At 38.6% G+C, this 18,980-nt stretch overlaps 1 protein-coding gene across 2 annotated transcripts; it reads left to right on the forward strand.

The window, feature by feature from the left end:
* The first annotated feature begins 1 nt into the window (after position 1).
* Positions 2–17,717, forward strand: slc25a22a (solute carrier family 25 member 22a). Of its 2 annotated transcripts, none has more exons than XM_044125342.1 (11): positions 2–216; positions 8,412–8,608; positions 8,706–8,831; positions 8,955–9,010; positions 9,089–9,179; positions 10,671–10,725; positions 14,124–14,184; positions 14,339–14,483; positions 14,564–14,718; positions 14,806–14,881; positions 15,002–17,717. In XM_044125342.1, exons 2-11 carry the CDS (start codon positions 8,589–8,591, stop codon positions 15,153–15,155), a joined length of 939 nt encoding a protein of 312 aa, XP_043981277.1. In that variant the 5' UTR covers positions 2–216; positions 8,412–8,588; the 3' UTR covers positions 15,156–17,717. The 2 variants fall into 2 exon arrangements, with proteins under 2 accessions (XP_043981277.1, XP_043981279.1); XM_044125344.1 differs by lacking the exon at positions 2–216 and adding an exon at positions 4,547–4,615.
* Positions 17,718–18,980: the final 1,263 nt, after the last annotated feature.

Raw genomic sequence — 18,980 nt, forward strand, 5'->3', positions numbered from 1 at the left:
CTTTTCTCTGACCAGCCAGTCTGTTCCCCTCCCTGCCTGCCTGTCTATCTGCCTGCCTGGCTGCTTGCTTTCACTCCCACCTCCTCCACTGGACTCAAATGCTAGTAATTCCCGTAGGTTAGCTGGTATTGGAGTATTAGTCAAATACACAGAGTGAAACCGCATTGATTTCACCCCAGAATCACCCCGGAGGCACAAGCAGCGGAAACGACTCTGGTATGTACATAACGGGGATGCTCGTTGACGTTTCCTTTGAAATATTCTGACTGCTTTTCAATGCAGGGAGCGTATATTTTGAAAATATCACCTGAAGATAACCGAAATACTTGGCGTAAATTTTTAGCTAGGCGTAAGATGAAGATAGCTGCATGAAGCAGTGGCTGGTAATGTTGGGGCTAAGATGCGCCTGACTGTGTGAGGTTGTCATTGAGTAACGGGAAGGAAATAATTTCCCGTCATGCAGTAAGTGTAGCAATTTTAAGCTAAAGCGGATTAAATATACAAACTCAGCAGCAACGTCGGCTTTAATATGTATCTAGTGTAAAATGGCTTATTAAAATGTTATACCGGGGCGATTACGTGCCATAAATCGCCGAACCATTAGACACGTACAGGTATATTGACTTTCCGTCTGTAACACAGAAGCGGTGGGTCGGCTGTCATCTTTAAGTGTTGCATACACATTTTTAGTTCGCTTGTTATTATATTCATATATAATAACAAACATTCTTTCTTTTCGGTAGAACAAAAGAGGAAGATACTTTCTGGTTGTAAATTAGAGTTCTCCTTTAAGTTGTAAAGTTCTTTAAAAATATACAACGATACATGTTTAGAAATTAGTGCTTTACATAATGAATAATGCCCCTTGAACTATATAATATTTTCTCAACATGCAATCATAAACCTCACAGTATTTAATGGACCACCTGACTTGCAAGTCTTTTGCATCCTTGAACAGCCATCTCCATCTTTTTCCATTAACTCTTAATTTCACCATTTCTGCTGAACAAAAGCATCTCCATGTTTCATAATGGGAATGACCTGTTAGGAGTAACCTGGAGTATCAGTTTTCTCCCACTGAAAGCGTTTTGGTCGTTGGCAGAAAAGTTCATTTTGCTCTGACTTGACGAAAGCACATGGTTTGTGGCAAATGGGAATTCTGATTGCTTTCTTTCCACAATTGAGGCCATGTTGGTGTTGTGTTAGTGAATCCATTTCCACAGAACTGAAACTCGAGTTACCATAGTCCTTGGCTACTTATTCTTTTTTTATCAAAGCTGTATTTTTGGAGAGGTTAACTGGTCAGCCATGACTTGGTAGGTTCAAAACTTGAAATGTTATTTCCTAAACTAAACCTGACTTAACTTGCGTGATCTTCATGATACTCTTTGTTCTTCAACATCTAAGGCTTTCACAGAACAGCAGGGCTTTGCACTGTTGCCTTCTGGATTCAAAGCCCAACCCGGGGTTTTTCTGCATGGAATGTTGACGTTCTACCCAAGAATGGTGGTTTCTCTCCGGGTACTCCAGACCTCCTCCCTTAGTGCAAAAAAATAAATAAAAAAATGGCTGTTAGGTTAATTGATTACTCTGAGCTGTACAATGTGTGTGTGTGTGTGTGTGTGTGTGTGGATGGTTGTTTGCTCTGTGTGTCTCTGTGTTACCCAATTGGTGACCTGTCTGTATCCCACAACCAGCACCAGCAGCTATGTGACTGCATAGAAGATTAATACTCTTGTAAGCCACAATTCATTTGTAAAACAAATTTTCTTCTGCTCAAATATGCACTACTTTGCATTGGTGTAGCACATAAATACCAACAGAATACGTGAAAATAAAATAATTAAACATTTTTTAAGTGGCATACATACTTTTACAAGCCACTGCACCACACAAGGGTCATTATTCTGTAACCCAAGGCATCCACTGCAAAGGCTTCAAAGCCTTGTAAAACATACACATGGGAATATTTATCAGCTGGGCAGGATGGCAGAGGAACTTGCAAAAATGTATTTATTTTAAAACTGGCACTGGGAGCCTTACTTGTACATGTATGGAAAAGTTCAGGCTATAAGTGTAATAAAGCATTCCAACTGCTTGGAAATAATTGATGAGGTGAGTCATTCTTAGGTGTTAGGTGACATCCTTTGGTATCTGCTGGAACTGTTCAGCATTTTAGACCAGAACTTAGAAAATAGCTTTACTATGACTCATCATGCAAACTTTGTTTTATTTTACTAGCTTGCACGCAAGACCAAAGGGATTTCACAAAAATGTGCTAAGTATCCCACAAGCAGGAGGCTCACTGCAGGAGAAGGATACTTTGTATCATCCCTGTGTGAGAGTTGTACCATCATGTTGCAGTGTGCTGCAATCTGCAAACTGGAAGCAGTTGCAAAAAAATCCACTTTTTTTTCCCCCCTCCACGGGATATTTTCCCAAAGTCATTTGGATGTTTTTGGTGAAATGTGAGAATGTGAAGTTAGTCAGCAATTCTCTTTTTTTTTCTCCGAAGAGTAAGAAAACTGAGATTGAGGCAATAGCGTGAAGATAAAGAAATCCCCAGATGGTTTACAGAAACAAAGCCTCCATGTACTACCTGTGGAGTCGGAGGAAGGACCAAACTCTTCACCTTTCATCTGCACAAAGAGCCTTTTTCTACAACATAAAAGCCTGACTCAACCTGATATCATTGGCCCACGACAGGCGATTTCAAAAAGCACTCTGTTGTACTGTTTTAATGGCTGCAATATGATCTCAGAGCAGAGAATCAGTGACACAAAATGTGTTTCTATGCCCAGATCTCACTCTTCTGGCTCTAAAAAAGGGTTGGGAGTGAGCTCTCATAAGTATGTATTAAGTTTATAATCCTGATGGTGTAGGGAAGAGGAAATATTAATCAGATTTGACGTTGTAAATGTTATCCCTTGGGCCTACACTGCGGTGTAACACTAAAAGTATTCTGTGTCTCGTAAATATTTGCAGCACTGCAGTAAAGCATTAAAATAGGAGAACACAGATTAATGTTAGTCTGGAGGATTATTCAAAGCATTCCTTTTATAAACAACTATCTGACCAAAATTGACACATTGTCATGAAGGTAAATCAGATAATAGATTATGCATGAGTCATTTTATTACAATAGCCCTTTTACATTACTTTCTGTTCATGTCTATGTATCTCAAACTCTGGATTCATTTAAGTCAGTCTTTGGCCTTGGACCTGAGTAGATTGTGAAACCCTGAATGGTTGTTATGACTGCATTCTTATTTATTTTCTTGTACTTTACACAATATTTTATTCTGTATATATTTTCCTTTTTTATCTGTTTGTAAATGTGGTAAATAAAAAAAATCCATAATGCCGTGAATCACACTTACATATTTTCTTAAAAATAACAAAGGAGATAGTCAAGTTGTCCTTGCCAGCAAGAGCTGCCAAAAAAAATCAGCTTTGTACGTAACTGTGAAAAATATTTTGGTCCTCTTTTCCTTGCAGAATTGTTTTAATTCAGCCACTTAAGTTTGCAGAATATTTTACAAAAAGATGTGATTCAGGAAAATATGAGAATGTGATGTTTGTATTGGTTTTTGCCTTTGACGTATTCCATGAATTACATTTTTGTTTGATCTCTTTCATAAGATAGTCATGAATACTGACCTCAACAGAGACAAATGAAGCATCCATCGCTTTAGATGTTCTTTTGTGACTCTAGTTAAGTCATTGATGCGCTCTGTGGTGTAGCCACTCCCAGGAGAGTTTACCACTGATTTGTGCGTTGTCCATTTGTAGATAGTGGCTTTCAATCGTTTTTCCTGGAGTCCCAAAGTCTTACAAATGACTTTGTAACCATTTCCAAACAAATAGAGGTCAATGGCTTTGTTTGTCATCTGTACTTGAATATCTTTAGATTTGAAATTGATGTGTTTCTTTTACCTACTTCATTCAGCCTGACATTAAGTGATTTCTTAATGCTAGATATTGGTCAGAAATCAAGCCTGAATTTGACTAAGGAGACTAAACCAAAACATGAAGTTAATCTCAATTATTATTAATTAGTAAGAGGGATAGGGGTGGGGCCTGTTTCTTTAATAAATGAAATCATAATAGTGCTTTTGGTTTTTACTTAGTTATCTTTAATATTGCAATTTCTTTGAAAAGAGGGCTGATACATTTTCATAACAGTTCATATTATTAACAGTAATAGAAATATTAATAATGCAATGTAGCTCTAAACAGATGGAGCTTTGCGTTAGATCTGACCTCTGTGATCTTGCAGCTCATAGCATTACCCAATATATCTGCAGAAACACACTTCTGCTGTTGGGAGCTCAGTGTGCAGTGTGTTAATGGAACCAACTCATGTGAGACAGATGAACTGGTATCTACTGCCTGCACTGAGCTAATGAAGAAGCTGCATTTGCGTTCCATTTTCTGTCCTGTCTTCCCTAGTCACATGGGTTCGTTTTTAGTGCTGATTGCAACAAGGCTTCGTCACCACAGCCACTCACTTCCTTGTATCTTTAGCCAAACTTGAATGTCATTCATTCACCAAGACCTTTACTCAGTCGGCACTTAAGAAGAGAGGAGCAGCACTGGAGCTTAGATTGAGAAGGTATTTGCCTCTGGCTGGTTGATTTGTGTAAAATAAATATGATTTGCATTCAGTTTGTTTTGGAAATAAATCGAGAAGGAATAGTCTGCAGATTCTTAAAGCTTGATTTCATCTCTTCATGGTGAGATACCTTATAGAAGCAGCTTTAACATCACTTCATCTTTAAGTTATCCACTCATTGATCCTGTTTACTTTTCCCTAATGCATCTGAGTGCAGACGTGCATCTGTCCATTTACTTAGCTGCCTCTATTCACGACTGGCAGGCTGCCATAGGGCTTCAGTATGACTGCAATAGTAAGAAAATTAAATATGGAAATCGTCAAACTTTTCTATTTAAAATAAGCAAATTATGCCACTTGAAATTAAATATAATTAATTTAAATCCACCTTATTATTCATACTTAAAAACTGTGAACTTAACTGATGGCCATGAAACATGCTTATGTTTGGTATGTTTAATATTAAATGTGTTTGCATGTACAAATTACTGTGTTTTAATCATTGATACTGGATGTTCTCTAACTGGCAGCAACAGGTTATCATATTTACATGTCATATCATTAAGAAAGAGTTAACAGTCTTATTGAATAACTTGTTCTGATGAACAAGGGTCACAAACTGGACTGCTACCTTTTTCAGAACCATCATTGTGTGTTAGCTCTTCAGCTAATCAGCTGCATCCAATAGCCGCTTTAGTAGGTTGGCTAACGTTAAGTTCAAGGTTCTGCAGTGGTTGCATAATCACTTATTGTGTACTCATCAGTACTTATCAGTTCCTGTGGTGCAAACATAAAAAAATGACCTTTGTTCAGAAATGTTCAAGAAGGTGAGATTTTTTAGGCCTCACATGAACCGCTGACAATTTTAGGAGCAGATATACAAATTTTGATTAACTGGGTGCAGAGTTTGTACTGGAGTTACTTTCCATTCCATTTTCAAAATAGAGAAAATAAATACAAAGAAATAAATGAATAAGAATAAAGATAGCAAGTACAAGGCAGGATTAACAGGACCCATCAGAAGTTACATAGTGATCACATTACATCCTGGAGGTTTTATGATGCGTTATTTAAAATCTTATGCACAGTACAGTGGACACCCAAGAAAAAAAAGAAATTGTAGCACAGACTTTGCCTTGAGTTTGATTTGATGAAGTAAAGATTTCTGTCCGTTTTGAGTGCAACAGCTTTAAGATCTAACAAACCGCCACCCTCTTATTGACTTTAAAGTGCTGTGTGGTCAGCCCACTCTGCCTGAAGTTTATCTAAGTTTGTCAAAAACTGGATTTTTCTTGCAGCTTTCAGCGTGATGTATTTTATGCTCCAGTTCTGAGCATCATTGTTACTCTGATACCCATGGGCTCCCTTTCTCCAAATCTCTATCAGAACTTTATTTTGAGGCCATAGCCTTTCATTACTTTAACGCAATGCAGAAATATTCTACGTTCGGGTATAGAGCAGTTTAGTGAGATTGTAACAGATTCCTTGCAGCCTTGGTTGATGACGAGTTTTTTTTTGTTTTTTTTTCCTGTGGACACTCCACAGTGGACCTAGTTGTGTCCAAATACAGAGTCTGATTGTCATGACAAGACACTGCAGCCAGGCTTTGGCTTGGGGACATGTCCAAGCGCAGATACCGTCGTGTGGATTAAAGTCGACAAGTAATGTTGATGGCATGGTGGAGAAGGATGGAGATGTCAGATTCACGCTGCATCTCACAAAGTGACAGGAATCTGGACTATTGCTACATTTAGTCTTTGGCGTGAGGTTATTCAGTGGTCTAACAAACTGAAGTGCTGAGTATGGAGTAAACACGTGTTTGTTCATGGGGAAGTAACTGTCAGAGAACAGAAACTAAAAGAACACGCTGTGAAAGGAAAATTTAGGCTAAATGTCACGGCTGTGAGAGAAAACAGAGCTAGATGTGCAGCAGAGACACTCTCAGAGACCTCCTCTGAACCGCTTCTCTGCTCCTCCTTCCTCCACCCCTGGAGCAGCCAGTAAAAGCCTCCAGTTCCCCCATCCACCAGCTGTGCTCAGTGCCAGTTAAGGTTACCATGAACCTAAAACATCCACTCCTGCTGTTGAGTCTCCCAGAAAGAAGATCTGGGAGAATTTAGGATATTACCGTTGGCGTGTGCACACACACACACGCACACGCTCACACTCACACACACTTCACACTGCAAACCCACCAGTCAGCAAAGATCTGAGATGCAAAAGCTGCGTTTACTGAGTCGTGACTCGTGACTGAGAGAGAAATGTTGGGGGAGGGCTGGTGGGAAGGAGAGAGGAGGAGAGCAGACTCAGGTTTTGATTGGTGTGTGGAAGGGTGGAGAGAAAAAAAGGGGAAATTGGAATCATCTTTTCACAGTAAAGACCCTCTGCGTCAAAAAATAGTGACACACATCTTGGATGTGTTGTTTTTTTCCCCCTGTTTTCTCTCTACATGCTACATCTGAAGCAGACAGATTTGGCTGTGCTTGTTTTGCTCCAGTTTCCCAGCGAAAGCACGTTTGCATAAAGCACGATGCTTCAAGGTCACATGATGAACAGATGCTGTGGTGGTTAGAGTTGTTTCACCGAAGCCATTATAGCTTTATGTTAGGAAAACTGTCAGAAACATTTCTTTCTACAGTAGGACTGCTTACAGAGGTCTTAGCATCTACTGTTCAGAGAGGAAAGGTGTCTTTTTTGCAGTTAACGCAAGAAATTTGCTGTATTTAGCGTTGTAGTTTTTTGTTTTTCTTTTTACATATTTTAGAAATTGCCTCATTGTGCATGCAAATGAATGACAGTCACTGGCATCAAGCCTTGTAAGTAACAGTTCTGGTTGTAAAGATATTTTTATTATAACAACCTTCAGGATACAGATACAGCTCAGGCATTTTTCTCCCATTTGTATATTTCCATTGTTTTCTCTGAATAATTGATTCCAGGTATCACCTATCATTATGAGAGAACTAGCACCGCATCTGATTGTAGCAACAGTGGTAATGAAATGAAGCTAATTCTTCAAGTAACTGTTGGGAATCTGAAATCTTAATTTTGTAAATTTGAAAATTTATTTTTTACAGATTTAGAGCTATTATAATGCCTTTTTGAGTGAGTTACTCTGTTTAACACTTTCAGCTATTGTAGTTCTGAAGCTCTTTCGTTACCTTTTGAATATTCGCAATAAACATCATTGATTGGTGTCCTATAATCTTCTCTAACCTCCATAATGATATTCTATTCAGACCAAACCTAATCCATGTTGATCTGTCACAGTCTGCATCTTAGCTTTAAGATTGTTGAAGAACCAAAGATTAATCCTTAAGAATACTGACATAATTTCATTCTGATTTTATCAAAGCTAAAGTTTAATCAGTAATACTTTTATAACAAATTTATGTCAGATCATGATTTCTTGGTTAATGTCAAGTTGTCATAACAAGGTGTCATGATTTACCCAGTGACAATTTATGACAACAGTCATAAATATTCATGAAGACTTACTCATGTTCATGACAGGCGTTATGTCATGTTTATGACATTGTCATGACAGTCTTATTCACAACCCGTCAAATAAAGTGTTACCTAACAATTTTTGTGCATTTTGTTTTTGATAGTTTTTCCTTACTCCTAGTTGAATAGACTTTAGAGTCACTGCCTACTTCATGTTATTTTAGTGCTTGTTGCAAAAGAAAGTCTCTCTTAAAATGTTTGTTGTCGGTGTGCTGGTCCTGTTTTCTGTTGGGATATTTATCTATCAGAATCACTTCACTTAAGCAAGTTTTTCTCTCTTTTCTGTCAGACTTACTTGAAGTAACAACAACTGGATTAAATCGAGTGGGAAAACAAAAGACCACACCACTTTGTCTCACTTAGATAGCAGAACACCACTGGAATTATCATCTCAAAGAAAATAAACATCACCAGAGTGACCAGCTAATCAACGTGTTTTACTGCGACCAGCCGGGGGTTCAGATAAATGGCTGATAAACAGATCAGGTAAAGATGAGTGGTCATTATATTTTAATGATTTCTGTGATATTTTCTTTTTCCTTTCATTCTTGTAACATTTTTTTTGGTCTTCCGTTTCATGCAGTTTGCCTGCCAAATTGATCAATGGAGGGATTGCTGGGATTGTTGGAGTGACCTGTGTGTTTCCCATTGACCTGGCCAAGACTCGCCTGCAAAACCAGCAAAATGGATCTCGCCTTTATACCAGCATGTACTGTATAGACGCTCTTGCCTTAAATTACAGTTTACAGTTTTGCCATATTCAGAACTGATCTGTGTTGTCTTGCAACTTGCCCAACAGCACATGACCCCTGTTGCTGTTGTTTTCTTTCAGGTCAGACTGCCTTATTAAGACCATTCGATCAGAGGGGTATTTTGGGATGTACAGAGGTATGTCGAACACTTTTACTTTAAACTCTGAAACACACAGTTTTTCTTCATGGCTTTCTGTTGTTTTTATCCTCCTAGGAGCTGCGGTGAACCTAACGCTAGTTACACCAGAGAAGGCTATCAAATTGGCTGCTAATGACTTCTTCAGGCATCACCTCTCCAAGGATGGGTGAGGCATCAAAGTGCTGAGAGCCTGACTTACATTCACCTTCTCCTCTAATTCACTCTGAAGATTACTGCCGTGTTTACTAACATATCTATAGCCGAACATATTAGCTGCCTGCACTTCCACCCCAAGGCTCCAGTTAATCCTTCACTTTTTGTCCTCTTCTTGAATACTCAGAGGATTTTAAGACGCTATGAACTCTGTGGCTGACAATGTGTCTCGCAAAAGACACATATTTTATACCCCTTAAATTTTACCATATTTTGCCACATTACAACCATAAATGTCCATGTAATTCTATGTAATTTCCCAATATAAGGTAGCATGTGATTGTTAGTGTAAGGTAATACTTGGTTATAAGTAAAAATGATGCATATGCATTTCGCCCCATAAATTTAATCATCTTCTTATATTGGAATGGCCCAGTCCAAGTCCAGAGCTAAACTATCAGATGTTTGTAAAGTCCACACAGTAGCTCTTCATACATGCCCTCCAATCATCCAATTGAACTGAGGTTTTCCTAGGTATTAAGAAAAACAGACAGAAACTTTAGTCTCTAGATCTCAAATCTGGTAGAGACCTATTTAAAAAAGACTCTCAGCTGGGAGTGCAGTGAAAAGTGTTTTTACATCAGAATAACCAGCTTCTTTAGCAATGGGGTTTTGTGGTTTGATGTCCTCAAAGCTTGTAGACTGTACTCTGGACAACTTTCAAGTCAGTTCAAGAAACCTTTGCAGGTGATTTGAGTTAATCAGCTGTTTAGGATGTGACCTCATGAGTTTCCAATATAACTTTGAATAACAAAATTTAAGGGTTTCATTTTCTTTAAACCGTAACCATCAAAAATACAAGAAAAAAGGACTTGGAATACTCTCTGTGTGATAAAACTATGTAGTACATAAGTTTCACTTTCTGAAATTAACTTTTTATGATATTCAAATTTTTGTACAATGTTTATTCCTCTTTGCATTTCTGCATTACTTTGTGTGGCTTGTCACATAAGACATACATTGAAAATTGTATTTGTAAAGTGTAGAAGAGTAAATAACCCAAAAGTAGTTAAATGAGTATTGATACATTTGCAAGGGACTACAAGTAAAGTCACTTATATATGCACCAGCAACCCTCTTATCAGAAATCTGATCACCAGGTAACAAATAAGGGTTTCATACCTCAAACATTAGCAACCATTATCTGGTTTTACTGAAAACAAGAAACCATTGTCCCCCCTAAAAGCTGCATGCACCGATAAACCGGAAGCTTTCTAGGACATCTATCTCAATCTCCTTGGAAACAAACATGCAGGCTGATGAATGATTGACTTGTCTGGTCCCAGTGGCTCTCCTTGTGAATTATTAATCTGTTACTCTTCCTGACATGTTGATACAGAAGACAAAGATTAGCATCACAAGAACAAGCAGTACCTTTTTCTGCTTTCAAGGATGTTAAGAAATAAAGTTGATCTTTGCATTGTGTCTTTCTTTTCCTCCTCAGAAAACTCACTCTGGTCAAAGAGATGCTGGCTGGGTGCGGAGCGGGTACATGCCAGGTAAATGAGAAAAAAAGCTGGTGTAACTTCTGTTGCACCCTACTTTCCTCCTTCTGAAACTCCTGACTTCAGCACACTCAGTTACAGTAATCATACTACAATGAGTTATGATTGTCTCTGTCCCTGCAGCTGCTATCAGCCACAACCACATTATCACGGGACATGGTAGTCAAAGAAACACCCTTAGAGTCTGTAGACGGTGTGATCTGGGCCTGATAGTGAACTGTAATGTTCTGTTCTAATGAGCGATCTGCAGTCACTGTAAGGCTGTGCTGTGAGCAGGAAGATACACGGCCAGCTGTGTAGATGTGTGTGATCAGATAGGAGACATTGTGAGAGTGCTGAGTGAGTGAGTCCGAAGGAAATGCTTCTCGTCACTGAGGGCAAAGACTTCAAGCCTTAGGACTGTGATTAGATTAAGTGCAGCAGATCTTGGATTACAATCGCAGCTGAGAACGTGGTTGTCTCACCCTTAATCTAGTTAACTAGTTACTATGGTGTTGCTACAGGGAAGGCCGGGGCTTGACATTGAGCCAATTGGTGTCAGTAGATTTACACCAGACACACACTCTTTCAGTCTCACTCAGTATTTATCTAAATCGAGTTGAGTGAAAAAAGTGAAAAAGTCTTCAGACCACATTTGTCATGTTGCAACTATCAAATTTTATCTTTTTAATTAAGATTTTATTTTAAACAAAACAACATTAAGTAGTGCATAGTTGAAAACCGGAGGGAAACCAGTAAGGGTTTTTCAAAAAAGCTTCACAAATAAAAGTGGAATGTAGTTTTATTTAAAGCCCCTTTTTTCAGTCCACCTAAATAATTTAGTTTAACCTTTCTCAGTGTAAATACAGTGGTTTTGTGAAAGTTTTAAAGGATTGCTAGAGTATAATAGTGTTAAACAGTAGTGTGAAGACCAAGGGACACAGCAGACAGGTCAGGGTTACAATTGTGAAAAAGATTACAGTAGGTATTAAAAGATTATTTTTATTAATCACCAACTGCAGTACACTGTTAATCCAAAATTCGAATAAACCTCAAACATAAATGTTTAAGCAAGTAAAAGTGAGGTTTTGGCTTTCTTAGGCAAATATTTATTTGTGAATTATTGGGCTATTATTATTATACAGAATTATTGCACATCTAAATAAAAAACACACATTTTCTCACCTCCTATTTATATCTGTTTTAGTGAGAATTATAAACAAACAGCTTAAAATTTTACCTTAAACATTTTTTACTATAAAAAAGAAACATTGACAAATATAGCCCTCCTTATTTTCAATAACACTGATAAAACTTTTTCATTTATGAAGTCTGTCAAGTTTCTTGTTCTGTTGCTGATCATCTTTTTATTCAGTTACCAAGACACTTCAGAGAGATTGAACTGCCTAAGTTTTTAGTTAGGTTCAGGTGAGGCGAGGAACTGGCCATGTTTTAAGTCTTTCGAATTTGGCTCCTTTACTTTACTTGGATTCATTGTCCTGCATCAAAATGATAGTCTTTTTGAAAGATGCAGACTTATTCCTACCCCTCTGCTTGATGAAAGTGTCTTTTAAAAATTAGCAGTAGGTTTGGGGGTTGATTTTGAATCCATCTTCAACCAGAAAAGGTTCAAACGGGGCGTGCTGTGGTGGTGCAGGGGGTTAGCACGCCCCACCTTGGAGGCCTCAGTCCTCAACGCGGACATCGCGGGTTCGACTCCCGGTCCCGATGACCTTTGCCGCATGTCCTCGCCCTCTTTCCTGTCTGCCTACTGCCGCAAAAAATACGAGCCACTAGCACCGCAAAAACTCTTTGGAAAAAAAAAAAGAAGAAAAAGTTCAAACAACACATCTTTAACTGCATCACCCCATCCATACCAGTACCCCTAATTCAAAGTGGATCACTGATCCAATCATGGCCCCATCCATCTGGGGTCCATCATAAAACTTTTGATAAATCTGTCTTCAGATATTTCTTGGCCTGGTCTGCACCTTGGTCTGTGGTGGTCGAGTTTCAGCCCACCTTACCATGGCCATGTCTCTAAGCTCTAAACATCTTGCACGTCTAGCTATTAGAGTCAGATTATAGTTATAGAAAAGGACAGTGCTGAAAGATAATGGCTTCCTTGTAGCTTAACACTTTATTCTTCTTTTCTTTGTCAACATGTTTCTTGTGACCCTGTGGACTATTTGCAACAAAACATCTAATAGTTCTGTGATCACGCCCCGATATCTTATAAATTTCAAGAGACTTCACTGCTCTGACAGACGTTTGGTAATGTTTGACTTTTCAGAGTTGGTTAAATCTTTTTTTGGCCCATTTTGCCTAAAGAAAGAAGCTGCTTAATAATTATGCACACCTTGATATAAAATGTTGACTTCCTTAGGCAACACAATCCTCCATTACACAGATACACATCACCTAATCTGCTTAAATGCATTAGGCATCCACGTTCATCCAGCTTGGAGCTAGAAAATATGACATGGTGAAAATACTTACTTACCTAATAAATGTTGATATAGTGTATATAGTGATATAGTGTATACTTTATTAAATCTAGCAATCAAAGAGTGTAACACACCTGCAAACACTTCAAGACATGTCTGTCCACCCAAATTGTGAACTACACACATCTGACCTTACGAAGAAATATAGTGTTGAAAGAAACCCAAAACAATTCTTGTAGGGAACACAGCAGGCGTAAATACACTCTGGTCAGATGAGACCATAATTTTGCATTGCATGTTTGATAACTAACTTTGCTCATCACCCTGAACACACCATCATGTTGTTGAAATATGGTGATGTTAGCATCTTGTTGTAGGAATCTTTTCCTTTAGCAGACACAGGGAAACCAGTTGAATGATGTTGGGAAGATGAATGAAACCAAGCACAGGGAAAATCAGAATACCTGCAAAATACTTAATACTGGGTTGGAGGTTTACCTGCCAACAGGACGACAGCCCTAAACACACGGTCCCAGCAACAAGGCTGTGGTCAAAGTCTAAACCTAAATCCAACTGAAAATCTGATGCTCTCCATCTATTCAGGCTAAAATTGAGCTAACTTGACAACAAGAAGATGGAAAAAGGTAGTCCAGATGTGCAGAACTGGTAGAGACATACCCCAAGACTTGCAGCTATTACTCAGGTATTGACTCAGGCAGGCTTAATAGAATCCGATGGTAGACGTAAAAACCATATTACCTGTTCCTTTCAGTTAATGATTATAAGCTGATTTGTTGTGGTCTATCAGGTAAAACTTCAATAAAGTAATTTGAGAAATGTGATACTGACTTGACAAAATGTGGAAAAGTTCAAGTAGCACTCTAAATTTCTACTTTTTGAGAGACAAAGCTTGTGCTGCATGTGTGGATGCTTTGTTTGACACGTTTTATTTCCGTTTCTTCACAGGTTATTGTAACAACTCCTATGGAGATGTTGAAAATCCAGATGCAGGACGCTGGGAGGCTTGGTAAGAGGAAATTAGACATATTTTTCAATATCACAGCTTTCAGTGTCATTAGGAAAGAGCGCCCTCGTGTGGTGTTGTTAGAGAATATACATGCACATTTTGTTTTGGACAGCATTACGAGCTTGAGGTGTATTTTGCTTCTCATGGACTTTAGCTGCTCAGAGGAAGCTCATGCCAGAGACGGTGCCAGCAGGAACGGTGGAGACAAAGTCCCCGACAGCCATGCAGATCACCAGACAATTACTGAGGGAAAAGGGTATTGCTGGACTCTATAAGGGCCTTGGTGCCACACTGCTCAGGTAAATTAGTGTCAGTTTCTAACAAACTCTGATCCATTTTCCGTGTCCAGGCCTGAATCTTCTTTTTGTTGCGTATGCAGGGACGTTCCTTTCTCCATCATCTACTTCCCCCTTTTTGCTAATCTGAATAACCTGGGGAAGAAAGATGCAGAGGGCCCCGCTCCTTTTTACGTGTCGTTCATATCAGGCTGCGCTGCAGGAAGCACAGCGGCTGTTGCAGTCAACCCTGTTGATGGTGAGCTGCCATGTTTTGATGCATGTTCAGCAGCATACACACCGATACTTGACGTCTTTAGCCTAACCTGGGCTTACTGAATTGCAGTGATAAAGACTAGACTTCAGTCCCTGACTCGAGGAAGCACAGAAGACACGTACTCTGGAGTGATCGACTGTATCAGGTGACCTCATTATGTCTGTACAGCTAAAGCAAGTGTGAAGTCTTCATTATCATCTCTGCAGGCAGATTATTAATGCTGCTCCTTTGTTCTGGTGTAAGTAATGACTTATGTCTTCTCCAGGAAAATCATGCGCAACGAGGGTCCTTCAGCCTTCCTGAAGGGAGCCTACTGTCGCGCCCTGGTCATCGCACCTCTGTTCGGCATCGCCCAGGTCGTCTACTTCCTGGGCGTGGGCGAATATATCCTCAGCTTCTTGCCCAAGAAAAACAACTAAGACGCGCCTCTGTTCTGCCTTCCCTCCCATGATGCATTACATCAGCTCCATGAGGATTCGTCTGATTCTTAGAGGGTTTTTTTTGGATCTCGTTTATTTTTGTTTTTAAATTGTGCTGAATGTTCAAAAAGTTCAGAAAGGAGCCTTTGTTTTGCCAAGATGCCTGTGGCAGCGCACAAGTTTCCAGTTGTCAAGCTCCGCCACAGCAGCTTTCTGGAAATCATGCTACAAACAGAGGTCTGTAATTAAATGATTTTATTGTACTTTTAAATATGATTGTCAAACTTAGAAAATTAGATGTACTGCCCTTGGCTGTAGCAGCTCTGCAAGCCGTTCAGTAATGCTCTTTGGCGGCTTCATTACCCTTTTGATATCAGACCATCCTGTTGCATTCGATGCGAAATTTCCATTTTCCACTGCCCTAAATTGATCAATAAAGTCAAAATTTTCTGTTAGAAATATATAGAAAATCTGGAGTAGGCATGGGCCAGTATGAAATTCTCGTGGTATGACAACTATGTGCAGAAATGCCATGATATTACTGGTTTAGACATAAATTCTGAAACAACAATTTATACAATTATTTTAATTTGAAGCAGAAAATCAATCAAATATTGCTACTCCTGCTAAAATAATACTACAATGAGTTATGATATTGTTAAATATCAAGTATATTATGATTAAGAATATTAATATTTTATTGATAAATGGACACAAGCAAATATGCAAGGATTTAGCTTATTATTATGCAGAACATCAATTATACACACACTTTTGTGGTTTTGTTGTTTAGAGAGAAACTATAGGGGTCTACTAATATTTTTAGTTGGTTAATTAGATAGCTAGCCTGCAGCCAGCTGCTGAACAGACATACCAAAGTGTGACAGCAAGTGATAGGTGGAAATCAGTTGACTTTCATGAAGAGCTAATTTTATTCTTTTTTGAACAAAAGGGCAAAAGGTAGCAGCCTTTTTGAGCTAGCTGACCAACAACGTGCAGAAATAGTTTGGGGAGGGGTTTGGAAAAATGTGTTGTTGTTTCCATGGCTCCTTGTTAGACTTTTAGTTGAAATAACTGTATTATGTAAATCTTTAGTGAGTTTTAAGCTGTAACTTTTTAAAACCATCGTAATACATTGATTTCAGTAACCAGCCCATGCCTAATCTGGAACTTTTGTGGATTACTTAAAAAAAAGTCAAATAGTCTTTATGTAATGAGAGAATACTAAACAGTGGGAGTCTGGTTCATGCCAAGTCCCAGGGCAGTGTGTTGATGTGATACCAGCTCACTCCCTGTGATCTTTCCTGGGAATCTACTTCCTTTTTCTTGTATAGTAAGTGGTTTTAATGAACTCAACGGTTCAGCTCAGAGCAGGCTTTAATTGCCTTGGCTTTTTAAGGAGATCAGGTTCCATCTGATATTTAGTTTAGCCACAGTGGTTCTAATGTTTGGCCTCCGAGAACAATGTCTGTTTTTTGTGCTCACACCATGCAACTTCTGATTATTGTGAACGGCCACAGACTGTGTTGCTGAAGTTTAAATTCAAAACAACATCACAGTTGAGTGATCATCGAGGAGATTGTTTTTGAGCTTTAAGACCCTTGCGTGCTGAAATGTTCTGCAATCTGTGATTTACTGTGGATTTCTAGATGGTCAGACATCATGTTGTGAAACCTGTAGTCGCAGACTTGTTTTTTTCTTTTTTTGTTTACACAAGAGTTTGCTCTTCATTTTCCAGCTTTGTCCAAACTTGCATTCAGTGGCAGGACCCAAAGAACTAATGAAAAACCTATTCATTCATTTGAAAAGTCAGACCAATGCGCTCTCAGTGTTGTGTGATTTGTACCAAACATTTCTGCTTGTTTGCTTTAGAGGTTTTGTTTGCTTTAAGCCGCCAGGCGTAAAAAAGAAAAAAAGAACAGCCCTGTCGTATCTTGTTTATGCATCACAACACTGAGGCGCCCTGCCATTGGTAAATCAAGGTGACTTTGATGTGTATTATCCAATCACATTCCTTCCTTGCTCCCACTGGTCAAGCAGCTCTTTACTTGTTCTGTTGCACTTCTGATGCAACTTTTTCAGTGTGATATCATTTGTGGGAGTGAGCTTTATTTATAGATATTCCCTCCTAGAAGCAGTATAGCGTTATATATTTGTATGTTTTTTTTTTTTAGTGTTGTATTGTCTACCTTGTTATCTATATTGTACATATTCAGATGAAATGAACTCTGTTTTAGAATTTATTGTTTTTGTACATTATGGATTATTTGCACACCTACCTCTCCACCTTCCCCATTCAATTCATATTGTGGTGATTTTATGTTAGAATGACAAGTCAAATGAAGGAACATCAGAGTTTTTTCATTACTGTGCGCCAAGGGGAACACTAGCTGATCTTCAGATGGATTTTTTTTTTGGAGGTGCCATTTTCTCCGGACTATGAGTTAAATCTGTGGGTTCAGCCACTTGTTTGAACATAGGACCAAATGAAGAATCTTACTGCTGAAGTTTAGTTTCCAGTGAATGACATAACAATAAATAAATGCACACTGAGGAAGACGAGCTCTAAGGAAGCTGTTATGTTCATGTTTAAATGGTGCTTCTTCTACGAGGCTGCTGCAATACGACAGAGGCTGCACTAAAAACCGAGGCGGCTAAACTCAGCCTCTCTCCACGTCTTACTGTAACTGAAAGCCATAAATCGGGGAGGAGACCGCTAGACACCAAGTGGCACCTTTCAACAGTGGAAGCAGACAATACGTTTGAGGGAGGTGAAAAAGGCAAAAAGACCCACCAACTCATTTAAATTTGGCTTTATTATTATTACTATTATTAGTATTATTTTCTTTGACATTCCAACTTGATTTTAAATGCATTTCTGTTCAGAAGTTTACACTCAGTTATGGGCATGGATTTTATTTAACTTTTTTTTTTTTTTCCAGGTTGGAGAGATGATACTTTGTACAACTATGATTTTTAAGAACAAGAACTGGGTGCTTGGTATATATTTTCAACATGGGTCTAAATCCACACAGGGTCAAAATTACACATTGTATTGGTTAAATGCTCCAGGAGCACAAGCAGCAAAGCAGACCCTTCCAAAAAAATCCCATGAAAGTCACATGTGACTTTGAAATGTGATCACATGTGCCACATGAAAACCACACACGTGTTTCACACAACTTTTCACATGTGAATGATGTGAATCACATGTGAAAGCACATGTACATTTGTGACTCTGAAACATTTTGTGGTAAATCATGCGATTCCCATGTGATACACATGTGGAAGCATGTGTATCACACGTGCATTACGTTTCATATGTGTATCACATGTGAGACACATTGATACATAAGATGTGAAACCCATGTGGATCACATAGTATACATATCTGTAACACATGCAAAAGGTGTGAAATAGATGAATATATATGTAATTATAAATAATGGAACAAAATTTTTTACCATGAAAATTTCCAAATTCTTCATATTAACTTTTCACGATGAACATAAGGTCACATGTCAATCTCCTATAATTTTATAAGACATAACTGCATACTAAAGTAAACTTGTAGCTATCAATCAAGACTTCCAAGACAAGTATATATGTACACAAACAACAATTTATGTACTTCTGTTTGAAACCGTTGAGAACCAGAAACAACTTTTAACATCTGAGCATGACGCCATACAGATTTGCCCCAAATAAGGCCCAGACAATAAACGTGTCGAAACCAGATGTGTAGAAACGGGATTAATGCCATCAGTGCCAGTCCAGAGAGGGAAAACAAAACCTCAGCGACTGGTCCTTCATGTTGTTTCAGGA

This window comes from Gambusia affinis, linkage group LG08 (assembly GCF_019740435.1).
Source record: "Gambusia affinis linkage group LG08, SWU_Gaff_1.0, whole genome shotgun sequence".
Classification (NCBI taxonomy): domain Eukaryota; kingdom Metazoa; phylum Chordata; class Actinopteri; order Cyprinodontiformes; family Poeciliidae; genus Gambusia; species Gambusia affinis.

What these genes read in the sequence shown, in the direction of transcription:
- slc25a22a (XM_044125342.1), top strand. Translation starts at nt 8,589, where the DNA reads ATGGCTGATAAACAGATCAG. An exon ending in TCTCGCCTTTATACCAGCAT is followed by an intron (nt 8,832 to 8,954) that starts GTACTGTATAGA and finishes GTTTTCTTTCAG; the next exon opens with GTCAGACTGCCTTATTAAGA. An exon ending in CATCACCTCTCCAAGGATGG is followed by an intron (nt 9,180 to 10,670) that starts GTGAGGCATCAA and finishes TTTCCTCCTCAG; the next exon opens with AAAACTCACTCTGGTCAAAG.